At 39.0% G+C, this 23,731-nt stretch overlaps 1 protein-coding gene across 2 annotated transcripts in view; it reads left to right on the top strand.

Annotated features, from left to right (window-relative positions):
• Positions 1-23,731, top strand: part of LOC109627066 (zinc transporter ZIP11) — a 97,033-nt gene that overhangs the window by 35,141 nt on the left and 38,161 nt on the right. The window contains exon 5 of one of the 2 annotated variants that reach the window (XM_069517498.1): positions 21,323-21,464. In XM_069517498.1, the coding sequence (XP_069373599.1) occupies positions 21,323-21,464 (142 nt within the window). The remainder of the gene's footprint in view (positions 1-21,322; positions 21,465-23,731) is intronic. The other variant, XM_069517499.1, reaches the window with a different exon arrangement.

Below are 23,731 nucleotides of genomic sequence, written 5' to 3' on the forward strand. Positions count from 1 at the left end.
CTCAGATGAGACTTTATTTGTTTGAGCTTATGATCGCCTCTCCATAACCAGCTCCTCCCCATCAACTGCAGCTGCACGCTCAACCCTCTAAAGTCAGTATCTATGAAAAACATGGTCAAGCTTTACAACGCTGGCTTTACCAGGGTTTTATTCTCAGGCCTGCTGTCCCATCAAACAGCCGCCTTCACATTTCAGCCTTCATTCCCTGCCCAGCTCTCTCTTACGAACAGCTGTTCCCTCTATGCCATCAGACATCATCTGCCAGATCCTTTAACTTCCAAATAAATCTTTACTTTATCGCTCAGCACAAACATGCGCTGCAGTTCATCCTTTCAAATCATTAGAGTCATAAACTAACCAAATTCTGCTGAAACCAATTGCAAACTCTGCAAATTTGATTAAGTTTTTACTCACAAAATATATGATTGTGGTCCCTAGAGTATCAAAGCTTTTCTGTCTTGGAATATTACCCAACCTTCTTGGCTCTGTAACCCCATGACATGTCTGAGCCATTTCCACACTTAGTTATTGTTGTAACCTTTGTTTTTCTCAGTGAGGAAGCAGCACACTGTAAAAGTTTGTTGCGGGAATCACGCTTTTGTCTGCTCTCCAAACTAGAGTCTTCCCCTTCATCACACACATGCATCTCTTTAATATCTCAGAAATGTAAGCTTCCCAAATTGTGTGAACGTCATAATCTTCTCCTATTATTGGCGCAATCTTGAATGCACGATAAAATAATGAAGACGGGCGATTTGGGCTTCCAGGTGTGCGGGCCTGTTGGAAAAAGAGAGAAAAAAAAAACTCACATGTCCTTGTGCGGAAAGCATCTGTGACGAGGCGAACAAGGCTTATTGAAATTTGTCCTGTCGCTGTCGGGGTGAGAGGGTGCGTCAGCAGAGGATGATTCTTGTCAATGCATTAGTAATGGCCCTTTGCCTCACATCAAGACCACCTCTCAGTGTGCTCACTTCATTAGACAGCAGCTCTTTTCTCCTACTGTGTGTCCATGTGTGTGTGTGTGTGTGTGTGTGTGCGTGGAGGGGTGTGAGACAGGGCGAGAGTAAGGGACACAAAGAAGAGGGAACCATCAGCCTGAGGAAGAAAAGTCGCTGTGTCTATAAGGAGTTAGCTCTTTCCTCTCCTCAGTTTCATTGCCAATCCTGAGGAAACGTATTTAGGACAATTTACAGGTTATCATATCAAATTGTGCCAATAAAGATTCCTTTTCAGAGGCAAAAACACAATTATAATACCTCCTACGTGGCAATAAAAACCATCATTGTAACAAGGTGCAGGGCCACTTTGTCAGAGTTATAGTGGAATTGTTAAGAAACCTAACTACCTGTAAATTTAATACATAAGTTAATGGTTTCAGGAGGAGCAACAGAAATTATAAAAAATATTTGAGGCTTTATCTCAGTCTAATAGTCTAATATTTGATATATTAGATAAGAATTTCCCAGCTTGAATATTGAAGAACAATTTTCTGTGGTGTCAAACAGAGGCTGTTAAATACATCCTGTGGTTGTGTGGGAACAATGATAATTAATGTGTGGGTGTTTAATAGTAAAACCTGTGACAAGGAGCATAAGCTCCACATGAAAAAAATCAAACAGGCAATGAGATGCTTCAAAACTGTGTGTTTGAACCGTAAATAAATCAAATTCTGTTTGAAAGACATTAAAATGGGATTTGAAGCCACTAGACTTGAGGTTTAAGTTTGTGGCAGCAGAATGAAAGAGTAATGTAATATGCAGATGACTGAATTTATTACGTTTGTCATTTTATGGGCTAGTGTCTGTTTCATCTTTTGATGAATGAGCCATCATTTCCATGACTTAATCCTGCTGAGTGATGATAAAAGGTGATTGGGTCAAGCTGATTCAAAAGACACACAAGAGCCGTTTATTCAGACTTGTGTTCATCAAGGTTCTGTTCATGAGTTTTAGTTCTCTAGCCATTGTTGGTGTTAGCCATATACTATATTTAAAGATTAACAGCATGACTCAAGCCAAAGCCTCTTTATCGGCACCTGGAGGCTGTCTCTAATTTTGGTCTCCTCCAAGATAAGAGCAATGTTAAGTCTTGTTTTTATTCTATTTTTGCCATTACTTTGATACTCCTGAAGTTAGTGCTGCCTCTTGTATTGTAAACGCAACAATGGCTGAATGTCTTGGCAAGCAACCATCACCACCACCTTCCAAATGTACCAGGGTGGCCAAGAAAGCACTACGCTGTTCATCATTACTCACAGCTTGTTAGTAACCAGTTGTTGCTCTTGCTAGGAAGCAGGGAACAGAATATTCTGTCATTTCTGTCAACATGGACTCTTACATCAGGTTTGAGGTTGAAGCAGAACAAATTTCCCACATCAGAATGTGTTTACTGCATATGTGAACAGTGTTGTTTTAAGTGTTTTTGTGTTTCCAGAGGAAGCTGTGTGAAGTCTGGTAAATATCCTCAAGGGATGTTGTAGAGTTGCATTGTGGTTATTGTAGGCCCCAGGTTTTATCACCTGGTGCTGCTGCATCTATTTTGATCATTTTAATGTTATTGAAAAATATACTTAATTTCCAAAAAATGACTTCAGGACTTCATTATTTTCTTCCTAAGCTTAATGGTCGTCGAAAAGCATATAAGCTAACAGAGGTGTATTTGAGACATATTTTTGTCAAGTATTGGCAGATTTTAAAAGGAAGAGACTTGCTCTCTGTCAGGTCATCTCCATCCACCTGTTTTAATGTGCATTTTCTATTTGTGCTTCAAACACTTTATTGACAACAATGTAGGTTTATGAAAAAGTACATAACCACAGCTGACTGTTGCTGCTCTCAGTTCATGCATCTGTTCTCATTCAGTCACAATGATGATAAAGAAAAATATGATCGAAATACAAATGAAGTAATCATAATGTGATGGGACTGAAGGGCAACATCAGCAGCATATATGTAGTTTCAGGTCACTTGCACCTGCTCGTTAAAGCGTGTCATCATGGTTTATCACTGTGACAAGATCAATGTCTGCCTCTGTCCTATCCCCTAGCGTCAACACGTAGGTTTAATCAAAAATACACCCGTGTGATATGTGCTTTGTCCCTTAGATGACACATTGCTACTTGACCTTGTGAGAGCCTCTAAAGCTTGAGTCCTGACCCCAGTACAGATGTCTTAATCATTTTTTAGATTGCCATACATCATAAACATCATGCAACAAAATTTCCATATCCATTCATGCAGTGTTGGGAGTTTTGTCAAAATACCTTGTTGTTTTTCTGTTGTTCTCAGTGGTTGTAAATGCACCACTTTGTTTTAAAGTCAAAACAGTCAAGACAAAAGGTCTGAATATGTTGGGAGCACGTACATAAATAAATTCACTGATTGATTTTGCATTACCTCCGCGTACTACATGCAGTTGAACAGATGTGTCAGCCGGAGCGTTCTTCAACCTTGCAACATCGGCAGCCTTCTCGGATAATACGCACTGTCAACGATCTGTTCACTGTGGGTGTTGTAGCTGTGGATGCAGTGGATGTATGTGTGTGTCACGTTTCCCAGTGGCTGGAGCCTGACAAGCTTTGAGGGTCCGGTGGAGCCCCATGATTCATGCAGCCAACAGCAATCTCCACCTCATTTATGCACCACATGGACACAGAGCTCATGCTCCATACTGAATATGTGTGTGTGTGTGTGTGCAGGGGTGCGTGTTTTTCCTACTGTGCTGGCTGCTGGTCAGCTTACCTATGAATAATCATTCCCTTTTGAAATGTCACCTTCCAAACTCAGTTGCCCCAAGCAGATCCCTGTCTATGGGTTTGGCAACTGTGTGTGTGTGTGTGTGTGTGTGTGTGTGTGTGTGTGTGTGTGTTTGTGTGTGTGTGTGTGTGAGAGACACAGATTTTGAGATGAAGCCAATTTAAATTGAGATATATAATCAGGTAGGCATCTTAAGATGTCCTTACTAAGTCTGTATGTATGTGTGTTTTTGGTTTGTGTGTAGAAACAAGGTGATAGCATCTCCATAACCCTTAAAATCTTGTTGCGATCTCATTACTGAGGGACCGTGTCACCATGGAAATAACATTTGAGATCCATAGTCCTCCAGCATTGGACTGTTGGTGCAAAGAGCTTACCCTTTAATTCACCCAACAACACACAAAACAATTAAAATGTGCAATGCTACAACATAGATTGCCTTGCAAATTGCTTTAACGCTCCAGTGGTGACCATGTAACAATAGTTATAATCACAACACATGCAGAGAAAAATACTTATTATTTGATATGTAAGGGGGTGAAATAATGCCCCTAAGGCCAAATTAGTCTGAGTTGTTGCAGTATAGGAGTAAGTGTCAATCAGACCACACACTCTGTCTATCCTAAAGCTGGCTGAGCACTCACATACCCTAGAGCACGGAACAGTGTCCATCCCTCCCATTCCATGTCAGTATTTTCTATCAGATCCCTCTCTGACTAAGCACTTAGAAAACATTTTTTCCCCACTGAGCTTTGCCATCAACAACCTCTCACTGATTACAGTGAAAACTGAATGACCTAAAGTCAATGTGACTTCTGACTATATATATGCATGAAGATTCACAACAATTTCCATTTGTGGTATGCAGCTTTTTTTTCTCTTAAAGGTCCAGTGTGTAAGATTTAGGTGAAACTATTGGCAGAAATTTAATGTAGAATAATTCTCATGATGTTTTCAGTAGTTTGTTTAATCTAAATTGAATATAAAATATGAATTGTAGTTTTCTTTACCCTAGAAAACATTGAGGGGACCCTCTCTATGGAGGCTGCCATGTTTTTCACAGTAGTCCGGACTGGACAAACTAAACATCTTTTGAGTTCTTATGATAAGTGAAGGCTGCAGGTTATTTTTCATGTTTGGAAGGGGAAGGTGAGGGGTGTTCCACTGCAACATGCAACTTTAACACTTGATATCAATTAATTCTACACACTGTACCTTTAAAGTTGATGTAAAATCCCTGCTCTTAATTTGTCTGCTGCTGTATTAGATGGCACACTCCTAATGCACACAAGACAAAACACATTTAACCTGCAGTAAGATGGGGAGCTTTTACGCAAAATAGTTCCTCTTTTGAACATTTAGAATTTCTGTAGCATTATGGTCATTAGTTTCTGGCCATCTGGAGGATGCCAGTCTAATTTTCTTTCCATTTTAACTCCGCCTTTAGTGTTGAGGCTATGTCTATTTCTGTGACGCATGGTTCTTAAAAAATATTGAGTATAGCCAGTTTAAGACTTTAATAACCACTTTACAAGCCCACCGCCTCAGGCTGTTCCACATAAAACAGGCAATTACATACAAAACGCTCAATCAATGTGGAGTAAGGGGCATTAGTAGAATTAGTAAGTGGCAAATGCCCATATTATGCTTAGTGGTTTTTCAAATTTAGTAGGACATATAGCTCTTTTGTGCACATAAAAGATCTGCTAAGTTACAAAGGCCACAGTCAGTGGCAAAAGGATTCCTTCTCTCCTACTTCAAACACTGAAAAGCCAAGTTTACATTCATGTTCAACTGAAAAGCATTTACATTACCAACTAACATGTAACATGCCCATCTACTTGCTAGTATGGCACAAACTGGTATGACACACGCTAAGAGGGTGAGCAGTACCGGGGTGTGCTGACCTGTCACAGCAGACAGAGGATGGAAAGACACAACATGCAAACCAATAGTAGACCCGTAATTACAATTATAATCCTGTAAATAGACAAAGAATTGACATGCAAAACTAGATAAAATTAACGAGTTAATTCCATTTAAGTGATATAGTCGACATCTTGTTGTAACAGTTCAACCTATTTCATACCTTTTTAAATAATAACACACATATATCACATGCAGGGCTATCTGGTTCTTATATAATCAAAGTAAGAGCTTTGTCTGTCCTTGACACAAAGTCAAACACGTTCCCCTTGGGCGCTGCACCCAAAGTTGCTCCATGTCACCAACCCTGTTTGTGGGCTTTTTATGAACCGGATTTTATTGTGCGGCCATTGTGAGGGGAGTGTCCAGTTTGGGAGCCTGAGAATTGTGTTCTAGCCTTTTGAAGATGATGTGGTTCTGTTGGCTCCATCAGACTGTGACCGTCAATGCGCACTGGGGTGGTCAGGGTGAGAATCGATACCTCCAAGTCTGAGGCCATGGGTCTCTGCTCTAAAAATGTTTTAATTGCTCTCACTGGGTCAAGGTGGTATCTAAGGGTCTTGTCCACTGAGTGAGGGGAAGATGGATTGGGAGACGGACAGGTGGGTCAGAACGGAATTGTACCAGACCAGAGTGAGATGAGCCACAAGGAGCAGCTTATGGTTTATCAGTCAACCTACGTTCAGACTGTCACCTATGGTCCTGTACTCTGGGTGGTGATCAAAAGAATGATGTTGCGACACACAAGTGGCCAAAATTGGATTTCACCGTAGGCTGGCTGGGGGGGAACACTTTGGGATCCCCCAGGAGGAGCTCAGAAGTGTGGCTGGAGAGAAGGATGTCTGAAACGCTCTGCTTAGCCTGCTGCCACTGTAACATGATGTTGGAGGCGGAAAAAAGATCATTCATATTCAACTAAAACAAGCAATTCTATCTATCTATATAAAGGACACTTTCACATGTGTCCTGGTCAAACTGTTAACATCTGTCATGCCTGTGGTTGACATTCAGCACCATTAAGTCCTTCATTAGTTTCGAGGTTGTTGGCAGTCATGACTTATTTTCCTGTCACAAATATTTCACCCAGGAACATAACTGTCAATTCAGTACACTGTTTATGCAAAAGTGTTTACTTCCAGACAGCTGGGAGATTAAAGCACAGCGACATCTGGACAGGATTGTTATTCTAGCCAGCAGCAAGCAGCTACTTAGCTCCAGATATACCATTTTGGTATCAAAATTTAGCTCCCAGTGCATGTTTTTACATTGTAAAGTAGTTGGCAGTAAGGGGGTGGCTCAACACTCCTATAAGCCTCTTTGCTGGCTTTTTCGACTTCTCCACTGCCACACACACACACACACACACACACAACCACCCACCCACACATACACTCATGTCCCCACGCATAGATCCTCTCAGTAGATGCTTATGGCACTGCTTTGATGGTAAGGTATTGTCTGATCAAAACTGTCCTCAAGGCCTCATTGCTCAAGAAATACTAGCTCATGCCCCCTTTTTGAAAGTTGTTATCTTTGATCAGACAAAATGGCCAGTTCTCCAAGAAAAGAGTTTCTGAAAGCTTAGTAGAGGTGACAAATGCCATGTGTCAGCGGGCTTTACAAGAGGCATGCTTGTCCTGATAAGCTCTTAGACACTCACACACACTGTGAAGATATGGATGCAAGAAGGCCACACACACTCCTCTACTGAGTTGTGCTTACTCTTCTGTATTACCTTAAAGGGTGCATAATTTAGTTCCACAATTGTTCAATTTAGCACGACCTTTACTATCATATGTGCATATGGAAATGAGCTTGGCCGCATACCTAATGCTTAGCTGTCTTAAGCCTCAATTATACACCCTACACAAAGAGCTACAACCACCACAGACATGAATGTGTTCTAGTTTAACTTCTCTGGTCCACTTAGAGTTTTCTTGGAGGACTGTCTTAATTATTTACATCACACAAACCATAGCAGACCTTTTTGTCGTTGAGTGTGCTTCATGCTCGCCGTTCCTGTTCTTGTATGACAAAATGGTGTTGGAGCTGGAGATTCTCAGATGGCTCCTGGATGGAGATTGCAGAGACTGTTGGTAAAGATCAATCATTCTGCAGGAAACTATGTAAAAAAAACACTGCGACCAATTAGTCAAGGCAGAGAAGTGCACACAAGCGCTGAACTGTAGTCCTGGACGAAACAAGTCAGTGCCAATACTGTTGAGTTTGTGTTGTTTTTTTCTCAATGGTGACACCTATGGTTTAAAAGAAGAGTGCACCAAGTCACCATGCGTCAAGCTGAGTATAGGTTTTGTGATGACATCACGGTTTTCGCACAATGACCAATTCCTCAAGCATAACCGCAGCTTTAAACTCCCCTCATATGTGTTTTCTGTAGATTTCTAACGTAAGTGTTTTCTGTTTATAAATTTGGAATATTGGTTGACGTCTTTAAGCAGACTCTTCTTGTAAGACAGGTCATCGCAGATTTGTCAACAATAATCCAACTTTTCTGCCCCTACTGTTAAATCAAATTGCTTTTCCCTCAGGAAGTAAAAGAACATTGGTTTACACTTTGGATTAATGCAGTATAAATGTCACCTTAGTTGCCATAATTACCAGTCTTTGAGTTGCACATAGCATTTGTCTCAACTTGCACAGAACAGTTTTATCTGACAGCTCAAAATGGCTGTTTGATATTATTTGATGAACAACATGTTTTTACAAATACACTGAGTTTCTTTTGGCTTTGTCAAAATAGAAGTCATGTTTTGTGTGTCTAGTTGAGCTTGTAATATCATTACCAGTTATTTTATACAGCTCTGATACAATGAAAGGCAAATTAAAAGTAAAAAGTGAGGTTCATATCCACACGGGAAACATTTAAAGCAGAAACACTGCATATAAAAGAAAGACAATAAATGTATCTACTTTTTAATCAAAAAAATGCTGACTTTTTTGCTTTAAAATTCAAGTTTATTCTATCTAACATTAGAATTAAGTCCTGTGATATACAAGCAACATATACCCCACCTCTTGACTAGTCTCAGATGTGATTAGCTCCACTCCCCTACAGGAAAGTTGGGATGGATGTGTGGGGGGGCAGGTGGATGGATCAGGACTAGCTAGTATTTTAAGGTTTTTACCTACCACTCCTCCCATATGACTTTAACAGAGTATAATCCCGTCCTGTCCTGTGTGTACAGGAGGTATATATCTTTTATGGGCCTTTCACAAATGGGCAGGCCTATGGTTCTCTGCTTCAATCTTAATGCACTCGACTACATCCGATATGAGCCATTCAAAATCATGCCAGGTAGCAGCAGTGTACAATTATTTGCACATCAATAATGTGTTTTGATGGTGCTTTAAAGGAAAACATGCAGTAATATGCATGTGCTAATTTTTCTGTTATATTCTTTGCTCCTGCCAATTATCTTGTATCTCTGAGAATAAATCATACCATCTAACCACATGCTGGTTCTCACACTGTCCTTGTCTTGAGCAGACCATTGTGTGTCATAGTATCCCATTTATCTGGCGCAGTGCCCTTTTTAAAATGAAGTCATATTTCACATATTTTTTTCCTCACACTTATTACCATATATTGGCTCAAGAGCAGTGAAAATGATCCATCTTTTGAACTTTTACATTGTTTTTCACTCCTCACACACATCATACTTCATCCATGACAGTAATTCCTGAGACATGACAAGAGTTTCATATCTATTTATGGATCTATGTATTGATCTCGTATAATGACGTGTTTATCATATAACAAGGTCAAATAAGGTTTCAGGACATAGAGAACAGAAAAAGTTGAGGGGCATGCTTCATGGGCAAGTTTGTGTATGTGTCAGTTCCAAGAAGGACAAGAGACAAAGGGTGACCATCAACATGTGTTGGTGATGCTTAAAGAATGTTGGGTTGCTACTTATTTGCTACAGTAATAGAGGCTTATTCTCTTATTTTCATTTTCTTTACAGTATAAGTTGTTTTGTTCCTTCTACCTTGTATTTTTCATTTCACATTTCCTTCTCTGTCATTCACTTTACAAAGAATTTAACAAAGAACAAGACTTTTAAGATTTAACAAATCAACAAGCAGACAAAGTCGTGCAACAAGGAGACAAAACAAAGCCCTGGATAGACTTTCTGTTTTTATTCCTATCAATTTCTCAGAATAAGCTGTACATTTATAGGACCTCATTCTTTATGGCCTTAGGGCAAAGAAGACCTTTTTAGTATTGTTAATACACAGTGCACATATTTGCATATTTGTTCAGTTCAGTTCAGTTGTTTACTAGATCAGGTGCACAAAGTAAAAGACAAAACAGAACAGTACAAAATAAATAGTGATGGCCAGGAAATTACAGAACTTACTCCCATTTTTAAATTTGTGTTCACATTTACAATTTCACTGCACATTTACTCATCTCAGTACACACGTTTTATTGTCAGTAGTAGACAGTTACAGAATTGTAGTAACATTCATGTGAACATTCATAAATCTGAGTACCATCAACACATTTTCCTTACACATGTACAGCTCAGTTCAGATCAGTTTGTTTGAAATGTTGCTTCGGTATGTGTTTACAGATTCTACATATTTGAATATTCTTAATTTAAATTACTTATGCGTCCGGCAACCAGGGAACAAATGGGACCAATATTGATCTTCTTTCCGTTTTTAGATGTAGTAACTTTTAACCACTTCCCTGCAGAACGATGTTAACAAAATGGAACAGAGAGTTAACATGAACGGCACCAGCTGCTGGTCTCTCTTCTCTCTCTGCCTCATACTGTCAAACCAGTGTGCTGCTGTTTCATTTCCTGAAAGTGGGATGATGCTGGTGAATAATTGGTTGTGGACGAGATTGCAGAGAAAATACATAATAGACCCCTATGCTTTTTCAACAAACACATCCTCCTTTATTAAATTGTTTTGCCTCCATATATAAGCTGCTGTGTTCTATGTCAAGAATGCACATGAAGCTTTAGCTCACTTAGTCTCTTTAGTAGAAAATGCTAAGTACTAACCAGGCATTCAGCTTTAGCCTTTGATCATTATGAGCTGTCTTTTATATATCATCATATATATAGGTCACTATTATGAAGAAACCTATTCAATCACAATACTTCTGTGTCATATAAAAGCACAAGTCCCCCATGATTTTTCCCCTGGTTCCTTGTTATACATGAAGACATGCAGCACTGTGTGTTTGTTGGTTAAACAAACCTTTTGTGCTGTGTTGCAGACATACACCGACTCTGAAATCCTACCCTATTTTGCAAATGATAATATAAATTACACAATATGACCTGACGGTGAAGAGATTGAAATACATATATACTCTTAAATATTTAGCAAATTATTGTCTTGCATTTGACAAGATAGCAATGCAACATTGTCTCCCCTGGCATGGTGACTTTTTATTCACATCCTGTGTCTGGATGTTTGCTCACTGGCCAGGTGGTTACAGTATATTGAGTTCCCAAGTTTAAGAGTTGAGAGTTTCTCAAGTTTCTCAACCTGAGAGAAAGTGCAACTAAAAACTTTTTTTTAAAACCCAAGTTGCAGCAGGAGAAAACTGTTAACTTCTGTGAATGCAGTAAAGTTAGTTGGTGGTTGGGGCATGTATACACAGGTTTTTTTTATTATGGGTAAATAAGGGATTTCCCTGGCGAGTCACAAACATGGCAGAAACAGAGAAGCACACAAACGTTCATGGTTATTTATTCGCCAATGCAGGGAAGTTCAATGTGCATCATAATGATGCAGCAGAAAAGGTGCAGTGGCAACGTCTAGACTACGAAAATAAAGAAAAATAAGGGTGTCATGTTTGCATCCCTGCTAATCGTAGTTGGAGACGATAAAAACAAGTTGAAGAAGATTTTACTTTTATGTTATATAGTCAGTAGAAACATTGATTTAATTTAAAACCCGTTTTAAATAAACTGGCAAGTGAGAGAAGAGATTATAGCAGGGGTCTGAATATGAGATGAATGTGTGGGACGGCACTGAGCCAAGTTTTTCCATCACACTTAGGAACATAAACAGCAAGAACATCAACAAACTACCGACCAGCAGTGGAATATGTATCCCCTGTAAACACACTTGCATGTTTTTTTCCTGTTTGGAACATATGCATAAAAGTGTGTTCATGACAAAGAGATAGACACTTGAGTGAGTTGGGTACTGGACCCCCACGATTTGTGGCCATACACACTCTCATTAAAATCAGTAATTATTCCAACCGGCATTCCTCTAATTACCCTTGTCGACCTGGTCCCTGTTGTGTGTTTGGTTCATTTCATTTGTGTTTGCTAACAGGCTGCACATCCTTTGATTTCACTGTTTCATGTTTTATCAAGCGTGGTCTTCAAACCGCTGTCCAACCATCTCATTGCAACATGAATTGAAAAGCTTTTTAAGTGGCAGTGGCGGTTCGGGGTTGTCTCCTCAGTCTTTGTGTCTTGATTCTTTACCCATCCAAATGTTTGTTATTACCACTAGCTTTATGAAAAACTTGGCACCACACATATCCAAGTCGTGTCTGCGGTGCTGTGAAATTTTGCTCCAAAGAAGGGCTCCATATCAAAGAGAAACAGAAAGACGAATGAATGCAAGAGTAAGGGGGAGCACAATATAGATAAATTATAGTGTCTTTTAATAGTCTCTGTGTGTGCATTAATTGCTATGCCATTAACATTTCTTTTATTTACTTCTGTCGGATACGTTTTTTTACACATGCAGTCTAGTAGCTTTCTGTCAGAATATTGTGAAGCAGTGTGTCTATGGAGCGTGCAGTTATGGACTCTGCATTCTTTTAGCCTGATAATTGCCATTTCTCATCTCAGCATATCGATCCTGTTGGCAGGTACAAAGAAATCTACCATCAGCCTTCAACTCTCTTCAACAATTGTGTGTATGATCAGGTATCACGGGACCAGTCTCTGCTTTGTTATCTGAGTCTATTTTCTAAGGGTAGGGATGTTTGCACAATCACAGAAGAAATCCACCTTATTGGAGTGAATGTCACCTGTGACAAAGGCAGTTCTCAGCTGCTCCACTGATGATTTATGACCATTTTCTGTTTCTACAGAGGGAGGTGGCTTTAAACTGGGTTTCCTAAATGGACTTGTAGAACAGCAGTAAGCCTTCAAAGAACCAATAATGCGACCTTTAGGCCACATGAAAAATCAAATCAACATGCCAACATTAGTCGCACACGTGTCTACTAACCTATTGATTGATTTTAATGATCCCTGCTTTGTTATATTTGCAGGAGGGAGCAATAGCTAAAATGTATAAAACCTCTAACCTCTTGCAGGCCTTTAAATATTAGCACAAAGTAGATCCAGGCTCCTTACCCCTCTGGTGGGAAGTCCACGAACATGATACTGGCAGGAGTGCTTGGATTTTTTTAAAATATAACATAGCAGTAGTAGGAAGATGCCTCACCTTTAATTCGTACTTCTAACTCCTAGTATAATCTGTTCCCCCATCTCTTCAATGGTTTGTACACATTTTTATGATATTCAGCCTAACTCTTGACATTTTGAATGAAACGGTTGGGAGTAAGATGAGAACATTTATGCCAATATCTAGTTTGCAAGTCTGCATGATACACATGCAGAAGGGGTCACCAGTTCCCTAAATTAGTTGAGTCGCATTCTTCTTCTAACTAAGAGTCCAGGACAAGGAAAAAGTACGGTGACTGTGTTTGGTCTTTGTTTGTGTTTTTTAGCTCAGTAATTTAATTTATTCACACTTAAGCATAATAATATCAAAACGGACAAATAAAATGGACACCAAAAAGTCAAGTCACATTTTGCCAGAAACACTAGGCCTATGTAGTTATTAGCTTTTTGCTTTGTCTAGCAATCTTGTAAACTTCCGCCAGTTAGAACTTGGAAAGACTGACTTAATGTGGCAATGAACGCCACTTATGTACATAAATGGATGCAGATAAAATATATGTTGACCAGCTCGAGACCTGACTCGGACATTGCAGGGTCTGGCCACATTCCCAGTAACCCTTCCAATCATGGAGATACACTGAATAGGTCAAGCTTGAGCCATTTAGGAGAGAGTTATCTATTCTTCTCGCTTGGTTGGTAACAGCTCTATCTTTGTCTTAATGATGTTTTAAGTCGTCCCGTTAGGCCTCACATCTCAATTTTAGGCTTGAAGCTAAATGGGGAAATTAATCACTGACCACAGACATGTTTTGCAGCTGAAACAAAAATCTGTTCAGTTGTGTTCGCTCCCTGATGCTGTCATGTAAGCGCATACTAATTTTCTAATCTTAGAAAAAAAGGCCCTCTGTCTCATTGTTTCATTCCCTTTGATTATTTCTAAATGTCAGGTGATCAGTCAGGGTGGAAGGGGCCATTGAGCGGCTGTACCACTACGGTCAGCACCATTGGCTAAAATGTCCATCAATGAAATGGATGAGTGGTTGGTAATTTGCTGTGGAAACAAAGCACTATTGAACACTTGGATGCAAATGAAACCATTCAAAAGGCAAATGAAAGAGGGGAATGCATTATAGCTCTCTTCTCTTACATATGCATTCATTTAAATAGCTTTTTGAATGGAGAGTTGCATTTCTGTGTTGATTATAGGGTTGTGGGCTTAGCTAATAACAGACATGGTGACCTTGCATGAAAATTGGATGAGCGAACACAAACACCTTGCAGTAATTTATATAACATAAGAATACTTTGGTTCTGTTAGTCCCTGCAACATACAGTATGTCTACATTGAAATGTTTTTATTAGTTTATAAAAAATATAGCAGAATATTTCCTATCTGTTGTTTTCTTTTTCTTATATTACAACTACACTTGATGTTTGAGTACTAATCAGAGCACACAAATCATCGAGTGTGTGTGTGTGTGTTTGTGTGTGTTTGTGTGTGTGTGTGTGTGTGTGTATGTGTGTGTGTGAGAGTGTGTGAGAGAGAGAGAGAGAGAGAGAGAGAGAGAGAGAATGTTTGACAGAAGCAGGACAGTTTCCATTTTGACTTTTTTCTCCCCCCTTCTTAACTCCTGCCTTCCTAATCAAATTGTGTGACACATCCCCTGAGTTGTCTGTGCTGCTGCAGCTTCGACACGGAATGAATCACACAAACATCAGATAGCTGGAATACTTTCATATAGAGTCCTGCTACCGTACAGGAAGATCTATTATATAAAGATACCCGCAGAGCTCTTCTTGACTCCAGGAGTCTAGTAGGCAGATACGCTGAGCCAAGCTGATTCTGCACTTAAATGTGTTTTTCGATCTGTAAACTAAATAATATGACAATTTTTTTAAAAGAAATACCTACATGCTGGTTTGAAAAATCACATTTATAACAAATTAATGAAAAATCTCCATTTATGGGTTGAACATGGCTCAGCCTAAAACTGGGTGAAGATTTAAATTCTTTAAACGTGCAGTTATAGGTTTCAAGTATCAATAAGTTAAATCAGTTCAACCAGTCAAAACATAACATTGTATCGTTGACAAGAATAATAATTGATCTCGGTTGAGGCAACATGAAATGGATACAGTTTATGCATATAAAGAGTTTGAAGAGCTGCCAGTAAACATGCATTGATTTTGAGCCAGTGAGCCTCCACTATCAACAGCTCCAGCTGGGACTGTGTCCAGAGCTGTGATGTGGTATGAGTTTGTGGCTGCCTTCATTCTGCTGAAAGGTCAAGAGGATGGTTTGTCTCAAGGCTCACATCAGTGTGTGTCTTCAGCGTTACATGCTGAAAAAATATTTGGCCAGTAGCCTGCATCTGTTTTGTTTTTAATATTCTATAATAAACACAATGAAACTGTCACTCGTTTAATAGTAAACCAAGCAAGGACTCCAGTAGAAAAAGTCTCAATTTTATATTTGTCTAATATATTAATACACATAGAATTTGTTTTTTCTGAACAGTAGTTTAAAGGGGTTCACTTGTTAAGCAAAGCACATGACTGAAATCTTATCTTTAAAATACCTGAATGTCTTACTGGCTCTCTGTGTATATATTTTGACATCTCGCTGTAGTCCTCTTCTGTGAAACTGTAACAAAACAGATCATGCATCACACAAGGAACTCTGTCTTAATATACATTCTCATACATTGTAGTGAATTTATTTCAGAAAGGGAGATAAATTAAAATACATAGTACATGAGGCAGGCAGGAATGGAGTTTAAAATCAACACTGAGCACAGGATTTCAGAAAATCGGTGTAGTCGGAAGCAGGTTGTAATTTGTATTCTGATTATCTAATATCCTGATTCCTCATACCCCGTCACAGTAGGCAGCAATGTGCTTAGGAGGGTGGTCTGCAATCTTCCAGTAAGCCATTTATTTATTCGAAGAAGTAGCTTAGAAAGAATTACATGACAATTTGAACTTATGGCTGATAGAACAAGCCTCAAGTATATTCGACATATCTTCCACCGCCACTTTGACCGTGGCGTGATTGTTGGTGAGATTGACAGGCTAGTTATGAGTATTTCCAAAACCACTGATGTCTTGGGATTTACACATAATAGCCTTTCGAGTGTTGGCTCATTAAAACATTGAAACACCCAGTGAGCAGCAGATCTTCTGACTAAAACACCTTTTCGATGACAGTGGTTGGAGGAGAATGGTCAGAGTAATTTATGCCATAGACTATAAAGAGGAGAATACGATTGCTCCCCAAGTGTTAAGCCAAAGCATCTCAATTGCCTCAGGATGGTGGCTGCTGTATAGGTCATAAGCTGTTAGTGGATGGGACATGGACCCAACTAAAAAAGTTGAAGTACACATCAACAAAAATTTTCTCAAATATGGTTTCTGCTATTTTGGGTAGCTCTCTTCACATGTATGTCCAGGTCCTTCTTTTTCCAGTGTTGGGTTTGAATTATTGATTGACAACGGAGACTGACACACAATTGGTCAAGTGCATGTATAGATCGAACATAGCTACCACGATTTAATCCTCCAATTGTCCTTGGCACAAGGCAGCAGCGCTCATATCTGTTTTTGGGTTTTTTTTGGCTTCATTTCTGGAAAAAAGTAGCCTACATTTAGAATTTAGCATTATTCACAATAATTTATATGGACCCAACCTGTCTTGTGTCAGACTGTCCAGACTGGTGATGGTGTAATGCTGTAATGAATGTTTTCTCAACAAACCCTTAATGCTAATAAATCATGGTTTAAATGTCGGGGTCCTTGGCAGCAGTTTACCATCTTTTAATGGCTACTTCCAGCAGGATAATGCTCTTGTTAATCCAGTCCAGCAGTTAAGTAAATCATTCAAACTTATATATAACCCAAACATTTGAACAGTCATTTAAGCAAATTCAGCTTCGTTGAATATAAAATCTTCACTGCAGATAAACCAGGTAGGATGAACACAAAGTTTTCTAATTTCACTCTGCATCATAGATTGTTTATTAAAGCTCTGCACACAGCGTCCAGCACAGAAACAATAAAAAGTGACAGTATATTGCAGAACTGTTTGAGGAGGAGTCACTCATGACAAAGGAGCAGCTTTTTCCCCTCAATAATAATAATAACAATAGTAATAAGACAACATTGCTGTCCATCAGACACCATGTTTGTGGTAGCTTCCTGACTGCACCTGCAGGTTAAGACGCTGGTAATGGAATGTTTCCACTCTGGACAGTTAAAGAGGGAGACAGAGGTGACATCCAGTGATCAGCAGAGCCAGACTGCTGCTGAGAGTGTTTTTTAATGATGAGCTTGGACCCGCTGATGAGGTTCTTTCTTGGGTCATCACCGAAGGCCAGCATGGGTTAATAACATCCCCCAGGATGGTGTATGAACTGTCCCATCATCATAACACACACACACACACACACCGCTGAACACACACTTACTCAGACATGCTCACACACTATCAAAAGCACTGTAGTCAGATAAATGAGAAGCATGCTGCATACTTTGCTCTCAGTAACAGATGCAAATGTATGACCATGAAAACAGTGAATCAATTGTAGGGAGAGTAACAGTCTCTAGAATAAACATTTGAGACAACGCTGAAATAATGGATGGGAAAAAAAATCAATGTTTTTGGATGGATGAAAATATGGATTCACATCCACAGGAGCCCTTCGTGTCCTGAGGTCGGGCCGCATTCAGTGTTTACGACCCAGCAATCCCCAAATGTCATGCACCACCTCACTCATCAGTTTATGCCTGAACTTCCTGTTTTTTTCTTCTCTGTGGCGTTCTTGGCTCTCTCCCTCTCACACACCTCATTGCTGCTGGCGTAAGTAATGACCGAGGAACAAGAATGACAAATACAGACTGCTGAATTCATGGCTCAGACAAAGAACGTTCCACGACAATAGTATCATTTTTTTTCGTTTCCAGCGTTTTGTCTCTCACTTTTTATTAAAAGACATTCATTTTATTTTTTCTCACATCATCCTATATTTTAGAGCATAACCACACTGCAGTGCCTTTCAAAAGGTTTCTCCTCCCTCCTTCCTCCCACTTTATGACGTTAATCAACAATAAAACAACCTCTGCCAACTCTGGAAGATATTCAGGGTTTCAGAGGCTCAGTTTAGAGACTGTACATTCAACAACAATTGTCTGGGTGCTTCAACATACTCAGCCTAAAGGAAAGTGATTAAAGGAAAACAAAAAAGAAACTTGGCAATACTGAATGCAGTGGGAGATGGAAGTCAGCCAAAGGAAACTCCTTTGAAACCACACCAAAAACTATTGTACACTGCTCATCCATTCAGCAGTTCACACAATATAAATGTTAATTTATAAATCACATAACCTCATTGTTTCTGTGCTCTGTTAATCACCATCATCTCATTGAACCATCTTCCTTAGCAATGGTTTAAACCAGCTCCTAATACCTCCCTGGTAGTAGCGGATGGAAAGCAGTTGATATGCATAGCTTTGTTTAATGCGATAAAGCAACAGAACATGAAAGCCTCCACAGGGAGTGAATGTTTTTTATAAATGTATATTTCATGTTTTCCTGGGAATGAGGACATATCGTGGTTTTATTCAGAGGATCTTACTTTATCTCTTCAGAACAAAATGTTTTTTATGGTGAGATCATCTGTGCGGAAAAAGGATGAAAAGCATATACTTAATATGAATAATACAATTTTTATTGAGTGCATTTTACTGTATGATTATTAAGCTCCTGTCCAGTTCAATATTTCAACAGTGAACTTTTTTGAAATAACATCCTATGTTTTTTCGATAACCTGCAAAGCACTTTAAACTACATTTGAATAGTTTGAAAGGTTTAAATAAAGTTTGGTTGGTTGGTTTGTTAGTTAATTGGTTAATTTGTTGATTGTTTGATAGTCAAATCTCACTTAATTTATAATAATAAACTTTATTTATTTTGCATTTTTCAATCCACAGTTACAAAGTGCTTCACAATAAGCAAGACAAAAAAATTATGAAAAAGGACAGAAATAAAATGGCCAGTCCAGATAGGTCGATGAGCATTTTGAGGTACAGTACTTCAATCAGTGCCTGTATAGATAAAATAAATTCCATTCCAATTCATAAACAAACAACTCAGTTACAATCAGGAAGATTGTAGACTTCTGGTATGAGTACATCCTAAGTTACTGAGTATTATCAATATTCAGTTTGTGTCACTTTACTTTGCTAGTTTGGTCTATGAAAACAAATAACATACACATAATACAGAAAACTGGCATTCATTGTTCAGTTTTTTGTGTATTTGTTGGCCCCAGATGGTGTCTGACATGTTAGATTTTGGTTTTGATTTAGTTCAGCCAGATTTAGTTCTCTTCTCCCAGGAGACAAAACACTCGTGCATTAAAAAGTCACTTTATTGCAAGCAAAGCAATGAAATGAGAGTGTTTACATAGTTTATGCAAAGTAATCTCACAGGGCTGTCAAACTGTCCTCTGGATTGTCGTCTTCCTGCAGAAAAATGTTTCCTTTAATTACTTCTTTGCTTTTTTAGAGTCATGAAAGTAGTCACACATTATTTGTGTTCATAAACACAAAGGATGGTTCAGTGCCTCACTTACCATGTTAACATCCTGACGCTTTTATACTATACATATACATTTTATACTAAACATAAACCTGCAGGTAATAATCGGAGACTGCATATTAGAGTGAATGGTGTGTCTCCACATCCTCCTGCGGAATTATCCTGGATACAGGCGCCGCCATCTTGAGCTTTTGGTTCATGTCCGATCCACTAACTTGGAGGAGGGAGGGCTTAAGACATATGATGCTGCCAGCCACCATGGAGGCAGTCCATGGATCAGATTGACTGAAATAGCTGATGTCATGTCTTGGTTTTATATTTCACTGTTCATATTGTGACTGGAATCAACAGCACAGATGGGATCATCTTCATCATCCCTCTAAATATTGAGTGTGATGTTGTGAGAGGCTGTTCATTGGAAACAAACAGATGTTGACTGACAGGCGGCGGGTAGGATTTTGGGCCATAGGTTCAATAGGTATTTGAATACAGCCTGGATTTACCATCTGTTTTCAGGTGGTAAATCCAGATTGAAATAGATTGAATCTTATGTTGATTCAAATCTCCTCTTCCTTCAGCTCGACAGGAGTGTGTAGAAAGTTGGCAGCAAAGCAGTGCATTAACATTTTATTTTAATTAAAATCCATCACAATGTTCTATCTCGTGAAACTATCACTACATAAAAGTTTTTATGTAAAAACTGCAGAGGATTCAGAATTGTGGATTCCAGTTGTCCGCTGCTGGTTTTCAATGAGGCAGCATTTCCATTTATATTGCTTCCAGGGGCTTAACTGTGTACTATGTTACTGTAAACTTACATGGCAAAACATCCACTATCTAACTGATGATCACACCACTCAGTCGACTGTTGTAAGATTGGAACTGCCTGATTTGGTAGCAGTCTCACAATCAGGCCACGTATATCGACATCCACTAACATCGGAGGAAATTAGAGAACATCTTGGCAGGGCCAGATGATTCAGAGCATTGCAGTGACAGTAACTGTGGGAGAAATTGTTCAAAACAGTGCGTTTTTGAATAAATAACATGAACATGATGTACACTACACGTAGAGGAGTAGATTTCTATATCAGGGGCAACATGTCCAACCTCAATGCACTATTCCTTATTTAGTTACATCATTTCTTATTTGATGCTCTTACGTTTTCACATGTATTGATGTTTTTAACTGGGCTGCAAATAAGGAACAAACAAAAGTTTGATAGTTGGAAATTTATAAAAGCATTCTCAAGTTAATATATACAAATGTCGATATAGTTATTTCCCTTATAATTAAGAAAAATATAGCCTATGTTTAACCAGCCAAATAAAAAGTGTTTTTTACACACGGGTGTATGTATAATGAAGTATTATAAAAGTATAAAAATCTCAGCACTCAACACTGATACAAACTGCATTGCTGATTGTCAGTAATTTGGGGGAATTTTATGATAGTTGCTTGATTTAGTTTGATTTTAGAGAATAATCAAAATGAAATATAGATAAATTAGTAGGAAATAAGGGGCCCCATGAAATAAAGCATTATATGCCATTTTTGGTATATGTAACTAATTTGAACCCCTTCCTTTTCTGTCTTTGTATTTTTTGACTTTTATCCACAGGGTGTCGGTGCGGACCCCCAAACTGCCCTGGCTCTGCCCCCCGACTCTAAACTGGACAAAGAGAAAGCAGAGGAGCCGTCGTTCCAGCTCACCGAATCTGACGAGATGAGCATCAGGATAGGTAGAGCCGGACCTCACTCAGGCAAGCCTCCCTTCATATACCCACATCAAACATTACACTTCATGACAAAACCATGCAGCTCTTACAGCCAGTGTCGGGCCACAAAAGGTGTCACACTGATTCAGACTAGAAGTGTTGAGAAGAGAAGCTGCATTGACTGTAAAATCTCACCTGGAGCTTCTCTGATGGCTTCGTTTCACCTGTCAACACTCTTTCTTGGTTTTTCTCCTTTCCTTTTTCTCCATTTTATTCCTCTGTCACTCTCTGTAATAATCATGTGTTGGTCCCTTACCTTTGGCTGAAGCTCTTTAAACACTGATCCTTTGTGGCTTTGTGGGCACTGACTTTACTTCAGTCATCACACACAATGCGTATGATAAGCAAGTGAAAAATGATGTGACAATAATGGTGGGAAATGAAAGCATAAACAAATGCAGAAAGCCTAATCAGTGAAGAAGAAAAAGAGATTTTCAAAAAAGCTTGACAGAGACGACACACAAAGGAAATTTGTGGTTTGGGGGTGTGTGTGTGTGTGTTCTCGCATCACTGGCTGTTGCCACAATAGTTTATTTATTATCTTCAGTGAGTTCTTCAGCTATGCACCTGTTCACTGACAGTGACACTCAAATATTAAAACCAGGTCGGAATATCAATGCAAATAGTAAAAACTATAACCCACAAAATATTGGTATCAGTTTAAACAGTCGGTAACGACTCTGTGCATAAAGCACAGAGCATTATGTTGTCTGTAAACAGGGAAACTAATTCAGCACAAAGCTCAGGCACCGACATCTGCTTTGTGATTCTGTCTGGTATGTACAGGGTGTATAGGATTGGCACCAGATGACCCAACCCCTCTGACTGCTTATGTTGCCCTTTAAAGGTCTTTAATTATCTTATTTATTATTTATCTTCTCTGGTGTGGCTCATGAGGAATTGGTGAGCATGTTCAGTTGAGACTGTGACTCCTCCCAGTTTCATGAACAGTGTCTACCTTTTAGACGGGAAATGAAAAAGAGGTGTCTTGCAGGGGGAATACTACCCAAGTGAGTTGCTGCTACATTTGACCGACTTTTAATGAGGAGCAGCTAAAAGCACCTATTTCCATGCAATAGAAATTTTAAAACCTGTTTTTCACATGAATGATTTAAAACATTCAATATTGCAGCATTTTATTTATCAAAAAGGAAAATATATTTGATGCTTCAGTGAGCATATTTAAACAGCTCTCTTCATGTTATCAAACAGCTGCATTCTATGGCATTTTTTCTATAAGAGACATTACACACAACCACACAAGTTCCTCCTGCTGTGACTTTTAAAGAGTTTCAACACCTCGGTTTGCTTTTCTGTTTACTGCTAACGCTAGTAGCCTGGAATAGTGATAAAGGTCCATCAGCCACTGTGGCACACCACAACGGACTGCGTTGTCGCACTGTGATTCTTTGTAAGCGCTTTGTAAGAATTGATATAGAGACAGTGATGATGATAAATAAAATAACGTGATAAGTGCAAATGGACCCTTTCTTTAATTTTGCATAACCAGCACATAGCAACAGTAAAGTGGCACTGAGCACCTTTGCCCTTCAGGGACACTCAAGCAGATGTGTACTCCTTAGACACATAGTTTTGACAAAGAGGAACAAAACACATATACTCCTTTTTCTTAGGGTGTTTTCACACCTGAAAATCTGAACCATGACTTGAGTTAGTGCACAAGAAACCAGTCCGCCCCATGTGTCTTCAAATTACAAAGATGGTGACGTGAGTCACTGCAGCTGAGATCATGTGGATCTTGTGACAACCGCATTCCTCATCAAGAATGGTACAATTCCTTTTAATTTAATACAGTGACTAACATAATTGACCCTTCTGGGATCTTTTGGCGTAGCACAACCCTCAGCAGGCATCTCTTATTACTGATTAATTACAAATCCTCTTTCATTTAGCATCATCACAAAAGTAGAAAGCATCCTTCGTGCTAAATAATCAAACTATCTGGAAGATTGACTCAATGTTTTTTGGTTGTTAATGTCTTTTGTGAGTGTGTAAGCACATCTTCACAGTCATTTTATCTGACTCACTCCTCCTCTTCATTTCCATCATTGTCACTGTGACCTCATGTATAAACCACACGCTGAGATGTTATAGTTTTAATGATAATAAGGGACATTGTTTCACTGCTTCAAATGTCAGGGGAGCTGGTGTGATATCTGGTGTCAAGAAGAGAGACTGAAAGTTAGATTTGAATAAAGTTCTGTGAAAGAAATACCTTGAAGTTATTTTCA

Source organism: Paralichthys olivaceus, chromosome 21, assembly GCF_024713975.1.
Source record: "Paralichthys olivaceus isolate ysfri-2021 chromosome 21, ASM2471397v2, whole genome shotgun sequence".
Taxonomy (NCBI): domain Eukaryota; kingdom Metazoa; phylum Chordata; class Actinopteri; order Pleuronectiformes; family Paralichthyidae; genus Paralichthys; species Paralichthys olivaceus.